The sequence below is a fragment of the Enhydra lutris genome, unplaced genomic scaffold, assembly GCF_002288905.1.
Source record: "Enhydra lutris kenyoni isolate GAN:26980312 unplaced genomic scaffold, ASM228890v2 scaffoldscaffold56, whole genome shotgun sequence".
In the NCBI taxonomy this organism is placed as follows: domain Eukaryota; kingdom Metazoa; phylum Chordata; class Mammalia; order Carnivora; family Mustelidae; genus Enhydra; species Enhydra lutris.
In genome coordinates, this window is record NW_019154140.1 from 4,835,803 (window position 1) to 4,850,065 (window position 14,263).

General features: G+C 35.9%; 1 protein-coding gene across 1 annotated transcript in view; it reads left to right on the forward strand.

Annotated features, from left to right (window-relative positions):
- Nucleotides 1-14,263, forward strand: part of LOC111157850 (AT-rich interaction domain 2) — a 160,670-nt gene that overhangs the window by 100,916 nt on the left and 45,491 nt on the right. Inside the window, exons 9-15 of the mRNA XM_022519543.1 lie at nt 286-382; nt 479-688; nt 1,537-1,704; nt 8,113-8,194; nt 10,123-10,257; nt 10,892-11,088; nt 11,358-14,221. Coding sequence (XP_022375251.1) covers nt 286-382; nt 479-688; nt 1,537-1,704; nt 8,113-8,194; nt 10,123-10,257; nt 10,892-11,088; nt 11,358-14,221 — 3,753 coding nt within the window. The remainder of the gene's footprint in view (nt 1-285; nt 383-478; nt 689-1,536; nt 1,705-8,112; nt 8,195-10,122; nt 10,258-10,891; nt 11,089-11,357; nt 14,222-14,263) is intronic.

Genomic DNA, 14,263 nt, shown 5'->3' on the forward strand with positions numbered 1-14,263 from the left:
AGCAATGATATTTACTTTAAATTTTTAGTATGTAGCATTATTGTATTTGCTATACTTAGAGAATATGAAAGGCTTACATATAGTTTTGCCTATGGTATCACACACTTTTTTGGAAAAAATATTTGAAATGATGTTCCAGATTTAGTGATGGTTGTTCCCACAGTAAATTTTTAAAAACTTGGGCAACACTGTTAAAAAAACATTAAAAAAACATTAATTTTTATTAAATTTGAAATATACAGCATTGAAGAGGGCTACCTCAATAATGTCCTTTCCATTTTCCAGCTTCTGTTGGACCCTGTCGATTTCAAAACTACTCATCTGATGTTTCATACTGTTACAAAATGCCTAATGTCAAGGGATAGGTTTTTAAAGATGAGGGGTAAGTACTTACTTAATTTTCTCATTGTATAATATGCACAGACTTTTTATCATCTATTAAAAAATAAATATGTGTTTGTGTGTGTATGCTTTACAGGCATGGAAATTTTGGGAAATCTTTGCAAAGCAGAAGATAATGGTGTTTTGATTTGTGAATATGTCGATCAGGACTCATACAGAGAGATCATTTGTCATCTCACTTTACCTGATGTGCTGCTCGTGATCTCAACACTCGAGGTGCTATATATGCTCACAGAAATGGGAGATGTTGCTTGCACAAAAATTGCAAAAGTAGAAAAGAGCATAGGTAAGATTAAACCAAAGAAACATTTATTTTCTTTATTGAGGAAAAAATATTTAATGGGGTGCTATACTAAATCACAATTGGTATTTGGGGTTTACTGTTTATTTTGAGGAGTCATTACCCTTTCAGACACACATGTTTGTGTTATTCGTTCTGCCTGTTTTAGATTAGCAAGAAACTTCTGTCATATAGGGACCAGGGTGTTTGTGGCTATCAATAACTCCTCTTCCTTTCTTTATTTCTGTTACTACTTATCAAATCCAACCAAACAACCAACAAAATTGCTATAACTCTGAGGAGCAAGTCTTTCTGTTTCAAATGGTCAGCTGCTACTATTAAGCAACTGAAGCTGAGGAAAAACTTTACTTGTATCCCTAGAAGGTGCTGGTAATGGTATTATTCTTAAAATTAATCAACTTAACCACCTCTTTAGTGGGTTGTCAGTTTTAAACACAATTATGAAAGTATGTTAACATTTACTCATTGATTAGAATGATTTCTATCTTGGGTATAAATACTAAAACCAGAGTAAACAGAGATTTAGCTTGAAATTAGTAGTGAGAAATTAAGATGTCACTTTCCATATCAGTGGTTCCTAAATCTGGCTACACATCGGAATCAGTTGGGAAACTTTTCAAAAATAAAGATACCTAATCCCCATCGCAGAGCTACTAAATCAGTCTTCAGAGATTGAGCCTAAAAATCTTTTTCGAAGATCTACAGATAATTCTGATGTACAGTGGTTCAGGGACTGCCATCTAAGAAGCAGTTATTCTGTATAGCATGTGTTTTTCAGCAATGTCATTGTTTGATAATATTACTAATAACTATTGGTTTTTAATTTATTTTAGACATGTTAGTGTGTCTGGTTTCTATGGATATTCAGATGTTTGGTCCTGATGCACTAGCTGCAGTGAAACTCGTCGAACATCCAAGTTCCAGTCATCAAGTTTTATCTGAAATTAGGCCACAAGCTGTAGAACAAGTCCAAACCCAGACCCATGTAGCATCTGCCCCAGGTTAGTGTTTTTACATAATGTTTTTCATTATGGTTACTGGTATGTAAGATTTAATACTAAAGATAAATGTAAATGTGCAGTACAGGGAACTGATACTGTAATAGTGGAATAGACTAAAGCTGAACTTGAATATGAGCTTTAATTTCTTAGATATTATACATTCCAGGACCAGTAGGACCAAAGTAAGCACAGAGGAAGAATAGTATGATAGATTTAAAAAAAAAATTTTTTTTGAGGAGTGTGAGGGATTAGATATTTACAATTGTGAGAGCAATATGAAGTACCCTGATGAACTTATTATTTGCAATTTTGGTCTCTGGAAATTGATATGCCAAGAATAAGTTAATCGTATATAACCTTATAATTCTCCCAGCTGGTCATCCAAGTACATAACTATAATTCCTCCTAATACTTGAACCAAAAACCACAGAATCAGAGCCTTGGATCAGACACACATGTCTGTGTACCTGCACTTGTGCACCCTTCTTAAGGTCCCTTGGGTCAATTCTGTTTAACTCAAATGTCTTTCATTAGAATTCATAGCTATCTAATAATGAGCATTCTCTTCAGTCCTTGGACTTCTTTCTCCTGGCTTGTTATAAGTCATCATTTTTATATTTTAGCACTCTCAGCCTTTTTGGGAGTGCTTTCTCTACCTTCATTTGTCTTAACAAAACAATCCATCTTTCACCTCATGTGCTCTTTTCCACCTCCCACCATTCCCAAGACATTTCTCTTTCCCTGTATTTTTTAACAGAGGATACTCTTTTAATAGAGGATATTCTTCTCAGTTGATCTTGTTACCTCTCACTTGCAATTAATATGGGAGCCATGTGGCATGTTTTTCTTCAACTTCTTAACCCTTCACTTATAAACTTATTAGCATCTGAACTCATTTTCCTTCAACTTCCACTTGTCTTCAGAGATGTCAGATTCTGAATCTGTGCTCTAAATATCAGTCTCCTCGTTCCTATATCTCAAGCCTCTTTTTCTTTACCTGCTTCTTCCCTTCAGCCTAGAAATACATTTAGATCATCAACCTCCCTCACTATACTTAATTCAAAAATCTCATTATTTTTTACCTTTAACTACTTTGTCCATTTGATCCCCAAATCTTGTTGAGTCTTCCTAAATACCCTGGCTTCTTCAGTTGCCAGTGCAATGCCCCAGTTCAGACTTCCATCACATCTCTCAGCTACTTGTTCTCCTGTCATTTAATCATGATCTCAGTCTCTCCTCTACTCTAACTCATAGGATCACAATTATATACTCTATTCACATGAAAGGTATGTAATATGTATCACATATTTTATTGATTTCCACAATGTCTTTCTGAAGTTTATGGTAGAGTTGTATCATATGGGTATTTAACTTCCTTGGTGTCAACTAACAGGATTGGACAAACAATGAAACATGAAAAAAATAGGAATTTGACTACTAACCTACTCTGTAACTTTAACCCACAGGTAATAACATACTGGCGAGTCAGTGGTCAAATAATAATGTTTTCTCAACCTTGACAAAGAAATGAAACAGTTCTTTTTACCAGTTAAGTGGATAGTAGGGGTATATTTCTATACTCAGAGAAGAAATTAAAGATTAAATTAACTGAGGGCTGTAGAGAAACTCTGTTCAACCAAGAGTTAGAGGAATTAATAAATTGTCAGTGATACACTGAAATAAAATGGGCCATTTGAAGAATATTTAAGGGTACTTTTGATGGAAACTACTGATTTTGCCTCCTCACTGACCAGTGACCTCAACAAATAAACCCATCCCCTCAAATAAGATTTGGCCCTCATTTGGCAAATGGACAAAATTAAACGTTTAGAGTTTGTGACTTGTTCATATATATATATACATATATATATGTATATATATAGTAATTCATTGATAGAGGTGGGAATAAGCCTCTAAGGACCTAAAAATTCACTTTTGAACTGGTGAGCATTTTATTACTTGCTCATAATAAATGACAACTTTTAATTGTTCGATTAGTTATCATTTATAGTTTGTCCCCCACCCCCATCATTTGTTTAATACTGTTTTTTTTATGGAATGGTTGTCTTCAGAAGTTTTGCTCACTTCCTATCACGATGAAAACTTAAGTAACCTTTCACCTGCTTTTAGTTTGACATCTAAATTTCTTCATTATAATTTGAATAGTTTTAAGTAAGATTTTTTATGTATATTAAATTGACATTTTAAAATAAAAAGTACTTTTTGTATCCAGTGGAATCTTGATATTTGCCATCATCCATTTTAAATACACAGACACTTAATACCAAATTTTATGGTACCTTCTTTCTCCTTGAACTCATATCCACCACTCTATCCGTACTTATCACCTATAAATGTAGACATTTTAACTTTTTCAGTTTCATGTTACTCTATAAAGTTTTAAATATTTAAAATTTTATCATTATAAGTTTTAGAAATAAGCAATACATGAAACAACAGTACATGACAAAGTAGCTATTGGAAGTTCATCTCTTAATGAGGTTGTTCTCTGGAAAGTGTTACTCCAGTGTATCCCAAAATGAATGTTATTTTAATTGCTAGAGTGAAACTGGGTTCAACATCAATTCTACCTCCATTTTTCCTTTTTATAGATTTAATTTGAAAATCTAGTTCACATCAATAAATAGCTAAGGATAGAATTTACAGTTCTTTGAACTTCAGAATTATCCAAAATTCTTAAAATTATATTTAATGATCTTCTGTCAACTTGAGTTCTTTGATATGTTGAAATCAAAGAATTAACATATGACTCATAAAAGAATATGTTGCCCAGTCATTACATTTACTTTTAAGTTTTATTGGAAATATGTCAAAAAGATAATTAATAAGATATGACTGTAAAATATACCTGCTGACTTTTGCTTAGATGCACCTTGTTTAACCTGATATAGTCAAGAAATATTAACACAGCAGTTCTCAAACTTAAGGGTGCCTCAGAATTGGCTGGTGGGATCACACACTGATTTCTAGGCTCTATACCCTGAATTTCTGATTCAGGTGGACCAGAGAATTTTAATTTCTAAACAAGTTCCCGTGAGATGCTGATGCTGCAGGTCAGGGGACTATACTTTGAGGACCACTGGATTAGGAAAATTGAAATATTCAAGACCAGTACAGTTTTTGATAAGGTACTTTAATCATGTGCTTTGAGTACTTTTTTGTAAAAACCTTAGAACTGCAGATTTCTCCCATTCAGCTACAGAAAATGTCTCCCATATAACCTAACTGGTAAAGTTAGTCTTCATTTATCAAAAGTATTTTGCTTTAATCAGTCTCACTTTTCATTACTTAAAAAAGGTCCAACTTTATTTTTCATTCCAAGAAAGTATGGTTAATAGGTGTTCCCATGACACCTTCCTTACTTCAGAATTCTAAGACAGTTAAACGAGCCATGATCATGTCATCTGAATGAAATAAGATGCCACCACCTTCAGTATTTCTTTAAAAAACTTTCTGTGCTTTACTTATACAAGATTCTGACTCAAAAGTAACACCTTTTTTTGACAGTAGATAGAAAATAGAGGAAGAAAGGACATTAAGCAAAAATTATCATCACTTTATATCTGAATTCAGAATATACCAAAGGGCCAGAATACTCCTTATCTCATGCCCAACATTGCCCTTAACTATAATATATAAAACATCACAAAATATAGATAGGAACCCCTACCATAATACCTTGGTTAAACGAAGCTTTGTGGATTCTAATGATTCTAATTCTCCCTTTGGTGTCCTAGAGGTTTTTACCTCTCGCCATCATCGTCATTGTCGTCGTCATCATCATCATCATCATCATCATCATGCTGACAGTTATATAGTGGCAACTGTGTGCCAGGCATTGTTTTAAGTGGCTTATATGTAAACTCCTCTAATCCTCATAATGACCTAGGAGGTCAGTGTACTTTACTTTTCCCCATTTTATAGACAGGTTAATTAACTTGCCCATGGTTACACAGCTAGTAAGTGCTGGAACTCTATCTAGAACCAGCCACTCCGACTTGAGAGCCATGCATTTAACCATACCTGCGTTGCTATAAAGGATGGATGAAAGTTAAGACTTTCTGTTCCAAAATGGGAGAAGAGCAGTTTTAGAAAGGAGTATATACAGAAGTTGAGCATCTGGGAAGTGATTCCTTTAAAGATTTTTATTTATTTATTTTGAGAGAGAGAGAGTTGGGGAGGGACAGAGGCAGAGGGAGAGAGACTCTCAAGCAAACTCCTCACTGAGTGCTGAGCCTGTCTCAGGACTCAATCTCAGGGCTCATCCCACAATCCCATGACCCTGAAAATCATGACCTGATCCAAAATCAAAAGTCAGATACTCGACCGACTGAGCCACCCAGGTGCCCCTGGAAATTGATTCCTTTTAAAGTATAAGTACCTTTGAATCACTTGGAATGAATCTTTAGGTATCTTTCCCAAGGGCAGTGCTTCTCAGTTTGTAGCCACTTTTATAGTAATTCTGTGTTTCCAGTTTATCGTCTTAATTTAATTGTGGCTGCTTTATTCTTCTTTATACATTATTCATAAAATTTTTATAATTTCAACATAATTACTGATATTTCACTCAACTGGTCATTAATTGATTCAGGAGATTTCAGTCCGAATAGATTATATTCTCTCGTAGTACAATTGATGAAGAAAAAGGAGGAAGATTTCCAAGTGGGTTAAGGCCCTGCTCGGATATTTTCTGTAATGGCGTTACCAAGTTAGGAGAAGAAAAGATAAGCTGGGGTTGCACCCGGAAAATAGTTTTGATTGTAATTATTTTGTTCTGTTAAGAAATGTCATAGTATGGGGGCACCTGGGTGGCTCAGTGGGTTAAAGCCTCTGCCTTTGGCTCAGGTCATGATCCCAGGGTTCTGGGATCGAGCCCTGCATCGGGCTCTCTGCTCAGCGGGGAGCCTGCTTCCCTTCCTCTCTCTGCCTGCCTCTCTGTCTACTTGTGATCTCTCTCTCTGTGACAAATAAATAAATTAAAAAAAAAAAAAGAAATGTCATAGTATGTCATAGTATGGTATCTGAAATATGACAGACCTGGATTCAAATCCAGTACCTGGCTGTACACAGCTCTGCCATTTCCATCATGTGTTCCTTTGTAAACTTAATCTCTGAGCTTTATTTTTTTCCTTAGCAAAATGGGGATAATTAAATTTAGGCCTATAAATAAGATTAAAACAAACCATGTTTTATAAGTGTAAATAGCTTAATACAGCGTAAATGTTCAATAAGTGACTGCTATTAGCTTTTATCCCAGTGAAAGCTTGGGGTTTCATCAGACATTAGTCAGGATGGTTTTTGATCATTAACAGATTTGACTGTGCTGTGGAGCTCCTTGGGTTCTAGTAATTTTAGAAATACATTTGTTCTGTTTGAGGATTCTGAGCTTTGCTAAAATGTTATTGAAAAATAGTGGGTACATTTTATAAGTTTAAAAACTAAAATAATGCTGATGAAGCAGTATAATTTTTAATTTTAAAAATATGTAAGATTCATATTTAAATCATCATAATATGGCTAAGTATATTATCATATTTTTATGTTTTCATTAGTTCTTTTATATACAGCAGAAAAGAAAACATTTATTTTTCTACATATCTGATCTACTTGTTAGAAAATAATAGATGATCTAACTTATTCATCGGACTTGAATTGTTTTAAAATATGTCATAAGTAAAATCTCAGAAATTGGTATGTGTTTTAAGATTAATAACTAGTACATTTTTACCCAGCCATCTTGCCTCTCTCAGGACAAAAGGTGTACTGGAAAACTATTATTACAACAGATTTTTTTCCCCCAGAAGAATAATCTTACGAAAATTCTTTCTTGAATGTAGGACTTTAAATTAGTTCATACTTTTGTTCACCTTTTCCCAGAAGTGTTATATATATGCCACTTGCAGAGTTAATATTAATCTTTTAAATTCAGAAGTGAAGTGATTATTTCTGATACTGTCTTCTTCTATAACTGAACTGATTCTTATTTACTGATGCGTTGAGCTGTGTGACCTTGGGCTGGTTTTTTTAATCACTTTGAGTCTCAGTTTCCTTATGTGTACCCATCTCACAGAAGAATTAATATAAATAAAGTATTTAACTCAGTGTCTGACCCATGGGAAAAAGAGTTTATATTAGCTGTATAATCCATATTATTGTTACTACTTGAGTGATAGTAAAGAGTTTATATAAAGCATCAAAGACAGTGCCTGGTATGATATGTGCTCCATTATAAGTTTCTTTCTCAAATTTGTGTATTTTCATTATGTTTATACCCCTTTTTGAAAGGTAGTCTTTGTGAATATTAATTGTTTCAGTGTCCATGAACTAAAATGGCATATAGTGACTAAGTGTGTACAAATGATGTAGCTAATGTGTTTTTTTCTTTAGCTTCCAGAGCAGTTGTAGCACAGCATGTTGCTCCACCTCCAGGAATAGTGGAAATAGATAGTGAGAAGTTTGCTTGTCAGTGGTAAGTGGTTTATTTCTATTAAGGCTTTATCCTTGGGAAGAACAAAGCAAAAGAGAAAAGGAAATGTATTTCAACAGTCATCCAGAATGTTTTATTCTGTATTTCTTTTTAGTCAGAGTAGAATATCATTTATACAGAGAATGGACAATGTAAAATCATTTCCCCTGCATTTTAGAATAATTTAAAAGAAAATGTTCATCAGAATCTCCAGAATTAAATTACACCATTTAACTTCTTTTCAGAGTAAAATTTGTGTTAAAACGTTATCTTTGACTTTGCAGAAAATAGGATTTGTCAGATTACAGGATTTTTATTTCTTAAATTAATATTTTATTAAAACTGAACTGGACTGTCTTTTAAAAAATAAAACAGATTTTGTTGTTAAATGTCTCTTCTTTTTCATCACAAGCAATACTTCTTGTTCATTGATAGTTAATTTTTCTTTTTTCAGAGTAGTAGGGGGAAATGAGTCAAATGATACAACAGCTAGTGGGTTTAAGTGGAAATAAGCAACTTGAAAATATTTTATTGAGAAGACTGACTAGTTACATATCAGCCACTTCCTGAAAAAAATAAACTGTAGACTTGGTTAGATTTCATTTTCTCGTGGATGGTAGCTTCCACAGAGTTATAAATTCCAACTTAAATTCTTTAGAAGATTAATAATAAATTGAATAGAAAAGATCACTTTCTGATGATGTATTACTTTAAAAATTTTCTTTCTCTGATCCCTTTTCTCCCATTCTCTAACATGATTTGTCTCCCATTCCATGTTCCTGTCATTCTGTGTTCCATATTTTTGGTACTTTCATATCTTTGTTCCTGTGGCAGTTTTCTCTAGACTTTTCCACTTTGCTTAAAATCGGGTTTATGGTTTTAAATATCTCTAATCATTTTCTTTTTCCTCACCTTATATATTTTTACACCTTATACTTAATGAATCACTTCTAGTAATACTTGGAAATGTCTATCTTCTACATTAAAACCAAAAAAAAGTTTTTTGTATCTAAGGCTTTTGAAAACTCAGTACTCAAAGAATTATGAAAGTTGGAAAAAGTATGTACCACATGCACAGTAAAATGTGTGTGTGTGTTAGGTATGGATTTGGTCTTCTAAAGTCCATTTGTACATTTCTGCTAGTTCTAGTGAGGAGGGAGAGAATCATTTTAAAATTAAAGAATCATAAGTATTATTTGATTCAGTTTATATAAACAGCTATAAGTTGGCCTGTTATATGTATAGTAAGTCCTAGAAAAGAATCCTATGATGATAATTCAGCCTCCAGTCCTAACTGATAAATAGATGGAAGTCACTATATGAAAAAGACAAACTGAAGTTTGAATTAATTTGTACTGCATTATGAATAGAAATTTCTGAAATGGGGGAATGAAAGTGTGAGGCGTGGGAGAAGTATGATTGTCTTAAAGAGTAGTTGAAAGCTTAGGTAAGTTTTTTTTCTAAAGGGATTTGCTCGAAGAGACAACAAAAGTTTAATTTTAGTACAGTTTTTCTTCCATTTTCCACGTCTCCAATGGAAATAGTTCATTATTGGGAATTTCTGTTATATTTTAATTATTGCAAGACAGGAAATTTAGTAAATATTGATTGAATGAAACTTATTTGTTGTAGAATATTTGTTGCCAACAGACCAACCCAGTTCTCACTGGGGTGTGAACATAGTTTTTATATTTGTTGTTAATGATTTTTTTAATACTAAAATAAATGTGATTAAGTGGTCAATCTCCTTTTGTTTAGTTTCATCAGTCTAAAAACCTAGCATGCATTTTTGCTAATAACATGATAGTGACATTTGATAAACAGGCATAAATATTATTTTATAATACATTGCCTTCAAATGGTTTTACTATATTTAGCATCAACTCTCCTATAATATACTGCATAATGCCATTTATTTTTCTCTTTTTTAGGCTAAATGCTCATTTTGAAGTAAATCCAGATTGTTCTGTCTCTCGAGCAGAAATGTATTCTGAGTACCTCTCAACATGCAGTAAATTAGCTCGTGGTGGAATCCTAACTTCAACTGGATTTTATAAATGTCTTAGGTAGGATGCATAGTAGTTAACTTTAAACAAAGTTAATCCATATCACGTAGAACATCTCTTGCTCTTTAGAGAAAATACCAGCCATCTGTCTAATTTGAAATATTTCTACTACTTGAAGTTTCATCTTGGCTAGGTTGTTGTGAGATAGAAATTCAAATACAAGGGGATTTTGTAAATCTAACCTGGTATTTGTGTTTGAACATTATGAGGCTTATCAAAGAAAGAGAAGGGAGAAACTTTTTTCTACCCACTTTATTGTGTTAAAGACATGAGTTTTGTCCTTTTAAATCTTGAATAATAGTCTGACTAATACTCTTAAAATATCGAGGCTTTTGGTATTATGCAAAGTTCATAAAATAGACACTACCTAGATGCAGCTTTTTTGTTAATTATATAGGGTATAAACTTATTTAAAATCTAACAATGTTAATAAATAATGATTTTTAAAATTGGAGAACTGATGTTTTATATTTTTTCTTTGCTTCCCACCTTTGCAGAATAGAACTGTATGAATCATACTGGTTCGTACATTTGTAGTAGTAAATATACTACTGCTGTTCATGTAAATATTGTTAGAAGTCTGTTTTTTGCTTGCGTGCTAGTTAAGAAAACTAAGTGTGTGTGTACTTTACAGAACGGTCTTTCCAAATCATACAGTGAAGAGAGTGGAGGATTCCAGTAGCAACGGGCAGGCACATATTCATGTAGTGGGAGTAAAACGGAGGGCTATACCACTTCCCATTCAGATGTACTATCAGCAGCAACCAGTTTCTACTCCTGTTGTTCGTGTTGATTCTGTTCCTGATGTATCTCCAAGTCCTTCACCTGCAGGTATTAATTTTTGAGTTTTAAGTATATCTAATTTAACAAAAAAGCAAAATGAAACTGTATATTTTATAAATTTGAAATGTATAATTTTCCCTTGTGTTTCCAGTAGCATATTTTGCTTATTCTGTTACTTTTACCATATTTAATATGATGCAAGGTTGTTAGATGTTAATTTCTTAAAGTAATTTTTTCTTGTATTAACTAATAAAATGCCTATACGCAGTTCTCAGTCATTTCATTATGAATTTTGACTTTTTCCCTCCTTTTTTCAGGAATTCCTCATGGACCACAAACTGTAGGAAACCATTTTCAGAGGACTTCTGTTACCAGCCAATCTTCAAATTTGACTGCAACACAAATGTCTTTTCCAGTACAAGGTGTTCATACTGTGGCACAGACTGTTTCAAGAATTCCACCAAATCCTGCAGTTCATACCCACCAGCAGCAAAATGCTCCAGTGACTGTCATTCAAAACAAAGCTCCAATTCCTTGTGAGGTCGTTAAGGCTACAGTAATCCAGAATTCTATATCCCAGACAGCAGTTCCTGTTAGCATTGCTGTGGGAGGAGGAGCTGCTCAGAGTTCTGTGGTTCAGAATCACAGTACAGGGCCACAGCCTGTTACAGTTGTAAATTCCCAGACATTGCTTCATCATCCATCCGTAATTCCACAACAGTCTCCATTACACACAGTGGTACCGGGACAGATACCTTCCGGCACTCCCGTGACAGTAATTCAGCAAGCTGTCCCACAGAGTCATATATTTGGCAGAGTACAAAACATACCAGCATGTACTTCTACAGTTTCACAGGGTCAGCAGTTAATCACCACATCACCCCAGCCTGTGCAAACTTCATCTCAACAGACATCTGCTGGTAGCCAACCGCAAGACACTGTTATCATAGCACCTTCACAGTATGTGACAACTTCCGCATCCAATATTGTCTCAGCAACTTCAGTACAGAATTTTCAGGTAGCTACAGGACAAATGGTTACCATTGCTGGTGTCCCAAGTCCACAACCCTCAAGGGTAGGGTTTCAGAACATTGCACCAAAACCTCTCCCTTCTCAGCAAGTTTCATCAACGGTGGTACAACAGCCCATTCAACAACCACAGCAGCCAGCCCAACAAAGTGTAGTGATTGTAAGCCAGCCAGCTCAACAAGGTCAGACTTACGCACCAGCCATTCACCAAATTGTTCTTGCTAATCCAGCAGCTCTTCCAGCTGGTCAGACAGTTCAGCTAACTGGGCAACCAAACATAACTCCATCTTCCTCGCCATCACCTGTCCCAGCTACTAATAACCAAGTCCCTACTGCCATGTCATCTTCTTCCACCCCTCAATCACAGGGACCACCTCCTACTGTCAGTCAGATGCTATCTGTGAAAAGGCAGCAACAGCAGCAGCATTCACCAGCACCCTCACCACAACAGGTACAAGTACAGGTTCAGCAGCCCCAACAAGTACAGATGCAGGTTCAGCCACAGCAGGCAAATGCGGGCGTTGGTCAGCCTGCTTCTGGTGAGTCAAGTCTGATAAAACAGCTGCTGCTTCCAAAGCGTGGTCCTTCGACGCCGGGTGGTAAGCTAATTCTCCCAGCTCCACAGATTCCTCCCCCTAATAATGCAAGAGCTCCTAGCCCTCAGGTGGTATACCAGGTGGCCAATAACCAAGCAGCAGGTTTTGGAGTGCAGGGGCAATCTTCAGCTCAGCAGCTGTTGGTTGGGCAGCAAAACGTTCAGTTGGTCCAAAGTGCAATGCCACCCACAGGGGGAGTGCAAACTGTGCCCATCTCGAACTTACAAATATTGCCAGGCCCACTGATTTCGAACAGCCCAGCAACCATTTTCCAAGGGACTTCTGGCAACCAGGTAACCATAACAGTTGTGCCAAATACAAGTTTTGCAACTGCAACTGTGAGTCAGGGAAATGCAACTCAGCTCATTGCTCCAGCAGGAATTACCATGAGTGGGACGCAAACAGGAGTTGGACTTCAGGTGCAAACACTTCCAGCCACTCAGACATCTCCAGCTGGACAATCATCCTGTACTACTGCTACTCCCCCATTCAAAGGTGATAAGATCATTTGCCAAAAGGAGGAGGAAGCAAAAGAAGCAACAGGTTTACATGTTCATGAACGTAAAATTGAAGTCATGGAGAACCCGTCCTGCCGACGAGGAACCACGAACACCAGCAATGGGGATACAAAGGAAAATGAAATGCAGGTGGGAAGTCTTTTAAATGGGAGAAAGTACAGTGACTCAAGTCTACCTCCTTCAAACTCAGGGAAAATTCAAAGTGAGGCTAATCAGTGCTCACTAATCAGTAATGGGCCATCATTAGAATTAGGTGAGAATGGAACATCTGGAAAACAGAACTCAGAACAAATGGATATGCCGGATATCAAAAGTGATTTGAAAAAACCTCTAGTTAATGGAATCTGTGATTTTGATAAGGGAGATGGTTCTCATTTAAGCAAAAACATTCCAAATCACAAAACTTCCAATCATGTAGGAAATGGTGAGATATCTCCAGTGGAACCACAAGGGACTTTAGATGCCACTCAGCAAGATACTGCCAAAGGTGATCAACTAGAAAGAATTTCGAATGGACCTATATTAACTTTGGGTGGTTCACCATCTGTGAGCAGTATACAGGAGGCTCCAAATGTGGCAACACAGCAGTTTAGTGGTACTGACTTGCCTAATGGACCTCTAGCTTCAAGTTTGAATTCAGATGTGCCTCAGCAACGCCCAAGTGTAGTTGTCTCACCGCATTCTACAACCTCTGTTATACAGGGGCATCAAATCATAGCAGTTCCCCACTCAGGATCAAGAGTGTCCCATTCTCCTGCCCTATCATCTGACGTTCGGTCTACAAACGGCACAGCAGAATGCAAAACTGTAAAGAGGCCGGCAGAGGATAATGATAGGGAAACAGTCGCAGGAATTCCAAATAAAGTAGGAGTTAGAATTGTTACAATCAGTGACCCCAACAATGCTGGCTGCAGTGCAACAATGGTTGCTGTGCCGGCGGGAGCAGATCCAAGCACTGTAGCTAAAGTAGCAATAGAAAGTGCTGTTCAGCAAAAGCAGCAGCACCCGCCGCCATACGTACAGAATGTGGTCCCACAGGTAAGTCACCCTGCTCTCAACATTTCTCTTAAAGAGTTCTCA